This window comes from Myotis brandtii, unplaced genomic scaffold (assembly GCF_000412655.1).
Source record: "Myotis brandtii unplaced genomic scaffold, ASM41265v1 scaffold122, whole genome shotgun sequence".
In the NCBI taxonomy this organism is placed as follows: Eukaryota; Metazoa; Chordata; class Mammalia; order Chiroptera; family Vespertilionidae; genus Myotis; species Myotis brandtii.
In genome coordinates, this window is record NW_005354255.1 from 1553592 (window position 1) to 1557030 (window position 3439).

General features: G+C 40.7%; 1 protein-coding gene across 1 annotated transcript in view; it reads right to left on the reverse strand.

Moving 5' to 3' along the window:
• Positions 1 to 1934: 1934 nt before the first annotated feature.
• Positions 1935 to 3439, reverse strand: part of ZNF554 (zinc finger protein 554) — a 12234-nt gene continuing 10729 nt past the window's right edge. Inside the window, 3 exon segments of the mRNA XM_014533695.1 lie at positions 1935 to 2057; positions 2060 to 2275; positions 2277 to 3175. Coding sequence (XP_014389181.1) covers positions 1935 to 2057; positions 2060 to 2275; positions 2277 to 3175 — 1238 coding nt within the window.

Consider the following 3439-nt stretch of genomic DNA (forward strand, 5'->3'; position numbering starts at 1 on the left):
CAGCCAGGGCAGTGCCGTTTATTTTTAAATGGCCAGTGTGCATCATGGCAGCTCCTGCATTGAGCGTCTGCCCCCTGGTGGTCAGTGTGTGTCATAGCTACCGGTCAGACGAATGGACACTTAGTCTTTTATATATATAGATTACCACTGTATCCTGTTTTTGTGCTCCAAAGAATCTACCAAAATCTGTAATTATTTAATTAAAGTATTTGGTTGCTTATTTAACATCTGTTCTTGCCCCTCACTCCATCACGGATCTGGCTACAGAACATGTAGGGCTTACTACAAAATAAAAATTTAGGAGAGACCCTTCAAAATTATTAATAATACTGAGATGAATATAAGACCTTTCTGAGAGCAGAGTCTTGGGTGACTGTACAGGTCACATGCCCACGAAGCCACCCTGCTTCCTCACCACTGGGATATAGTATATATATATATATATTCTTAGGTGAGGATTAAAAAACAAATAAATAAATAAATTGACAACTGAAAGAAAAAGTTGAAACAGAATACCTTTTGACTCACCAACTCAATGAATATGATAGTTCTTACTAAAATCCCATTCCCTGTTAGTATGCCCATTTATAGATCTTTTCCAAGAAGATGGAACTCCTGGGGCATAGCTCAGTGGCAATTTTCCTCATTAAAAGGTCCCTCTAGACCAGCGGTTCTCAACCTGTGGGTCGCGACCCTTTGGGGGGTCAAACGACCCTTTCACAGGGGTCGCCTAAGACCATCAGAAAACACATAAATAATTACATATTGTTTTTGTGATTAATCACTATGCTTTAATTATGTTCCATTTGTAACAATGAAATTGGGGGTCACCACAACATGAGGAACTGTATTAAAGGGTGGTGGCATTAGGAAGGTTGAGAACCACTGCTCTAGACCCATCTAGATCTCATGGCTTTCATTCAAGAATGTGCACCCTAGATGTCCTCTTCCCATCAATATGGTGGGGGTATTGTTGTGTGGGCACCGGGAACTTCTCCGCCTGCTACAGCCCCAGCGGCAGGTATATTATATCTTTAGAAAAATCCATGAAAAGGACTCTGACTTACTCCAATTTGTAGGCTTCTAAGGAGGTCATATCTTTGAATTGGATGAAGTTTTCTAGAGCTTCAAGGAATAACTGAGTTCAAAAAACTACTGGCAAATAATCAGGATAAACAAAAGTAACTATGGGACTAAATAATTGAGAATAATTATTCTTATGACTGTTTAAAATATTGTTCATTTTTTAATCTTTTGTTTCCCAAATATAAGGAAAACTAAAAAGCAGACATTCTGCATTGTAGAAACTAACAAATTAGTAACATTCATTTCACTGTACTCCCAGGAGACAAAGATTCAAAGACTACGACAACCCTGAGATTTTTGTCCATTGGGAAATACATTAATAAAAGTCTCTCTCCAACAGCATTAAAGAGACCTTACCTTATCAGGTAGCTGACCACAAATGGACATCTACCCCTGTCTCTGACACTCGCCTTCATCTCAAAGATGAGAAGCCGCCAACTACGATGTCAGCAAGGCCTGTATGCTCACAAATTGATGCTGCTCAAACTTGTTCTTATATCACCTAATTGTTATTGATTGAATGTATATAAAATGATTTTTATATTGCTATTTAAAAAAGAAAAAAAGAATGTGCACCCTAGCTGGTTTGGCTCAGTGGATAGAGTGTTGGTCTGCAGATTAAAGGGTCCCCGGTTTGATTCCGGTCAAGGGCACATACCCAGGTTGCGGGCTTGATCCCCAGTGTAGGGCGTGTAGGAGGCAGCCAATCAATGATTCTCTCTCATCATGGATGTTTCTATCTCTTTCTCCCTCTCCTTTCCTCTCTGAAATCAATAAATATATATATTTTTTAAAAGAATGTGGCATAAGCCTACTTCTTTTCAAGTAGGACATCAGAAGGGCAATGTCTAACTGTATTTATTTGGCAGAGTGCTAACAAAATGTATTGTACAGGGCAGCAAGCAAGCTCTAAAATGCAATAAAGTGGCTGCTCTTATAAAAAAAGCTTTCCCACAGTCAATGATTTTATAGTTGTTTTTTTACTAGTGTGTTTCTGGTGTGTGACAAGGGAAGAACTCTGGCCGAATGCTTTTCCACATTTGTTACAGCAATAGGGTTTCTCTCCAGTGTGAGTTCTCTCATGCCTTAGCAGGGAGGACCTCTGGCTAAAGGCTCTTACACATTGATTGCATTCATAGGGGTTTGTGCCAGTGTGAGTTCGCTCATGCTGGTTAAGTGATGAGCCGTCAGTCGCTGAAGGCCTTCCCACATTCATTACATTCATAGGGCTTCTCACCAGTATGTGTTCGCTTGTGCAAGATCAGATAAGAACTCTGGCAGAAGGATTTTCCACAGTCTTTGCCTTTATAGGGCTTTTCCCCTGTGTGAATCCTCTGATGCTGAGTAAGAGATGAAATCCTGTTGGAGGCTTTCCCACATTCACTGCACACATAGGGCTTCTCTCCAGTATGAGTTCTCAAATGTCGAGTGGGGGTTGAGCGGTGTGTAAAGGTCCTCCCACATTCCTGACATTCATATGGTCTCTCTCCTGTATGAATTCCCTGGTGTTCACTCAGTGAATGCCTCCAGTTAAACACTTTCCCATGCTGGAAACATTCATAGGGTTTCTTCACCGCATTAGTTTTGCTATGTATTGTAAAAGTTATGTCATGACTAAATGATTTCCCACTTTCTGCATATGTGGACGTTTCAGTTCTTTTGTGTTGCCTAAGGGGACAATTTTGGCTGAGGTCTTTCCCACATTCATTACTTTCACAGAGTCTGTGGTCTGTGTATCTCATCTGGTGATGGTTTAAGTATGGATTCGCTACCAAACACTCAATATCTAGGCCACAGTCATGGAAGTGTTTTCCTACAGAACCTCCCTGTGATAAAACAAGGTCTCTGCTCAGATTACAGTTTTCCCCAATTTCATGCCAGGCAGTAGCCTTCCGTAGAGCAAATGCCTTTAATTGGATGTATACCACTTGCCTCAACCGCCTCTGGAGGTCTTCCTGGTTCTCCTCCAGGTGACTACATCCCCAGTCTTCTCTGGAGAGCTTTATCATATTCATACCACCAGATGGTTCTTCCCCCAAAACCACCTTCTTGTAAATTGACTCTTGGCTTTTTAGTCCAATCTCCCAATCTGAAGTTAATTGAGGGGGCCAAAAAAATAAAAATAAAAAAGGAATAAAATTTCTAACTTAAGAATGGTGGGACAGAAGTACTTCCAGTATATACAAGGCACATGTGGATTCATGTTCAAGTATCAACTTTCAAAACGGGGGAAGGACAGGAAAGTGAGAGATGGGTCAGTAAGATGGTGTGCTGGGACAGGATGCAGTGGGAAAAGTTTGACAATGGTGGAAATGGAGAAAATGTAAATGTACAAGGAATTGCTCTATAAAAA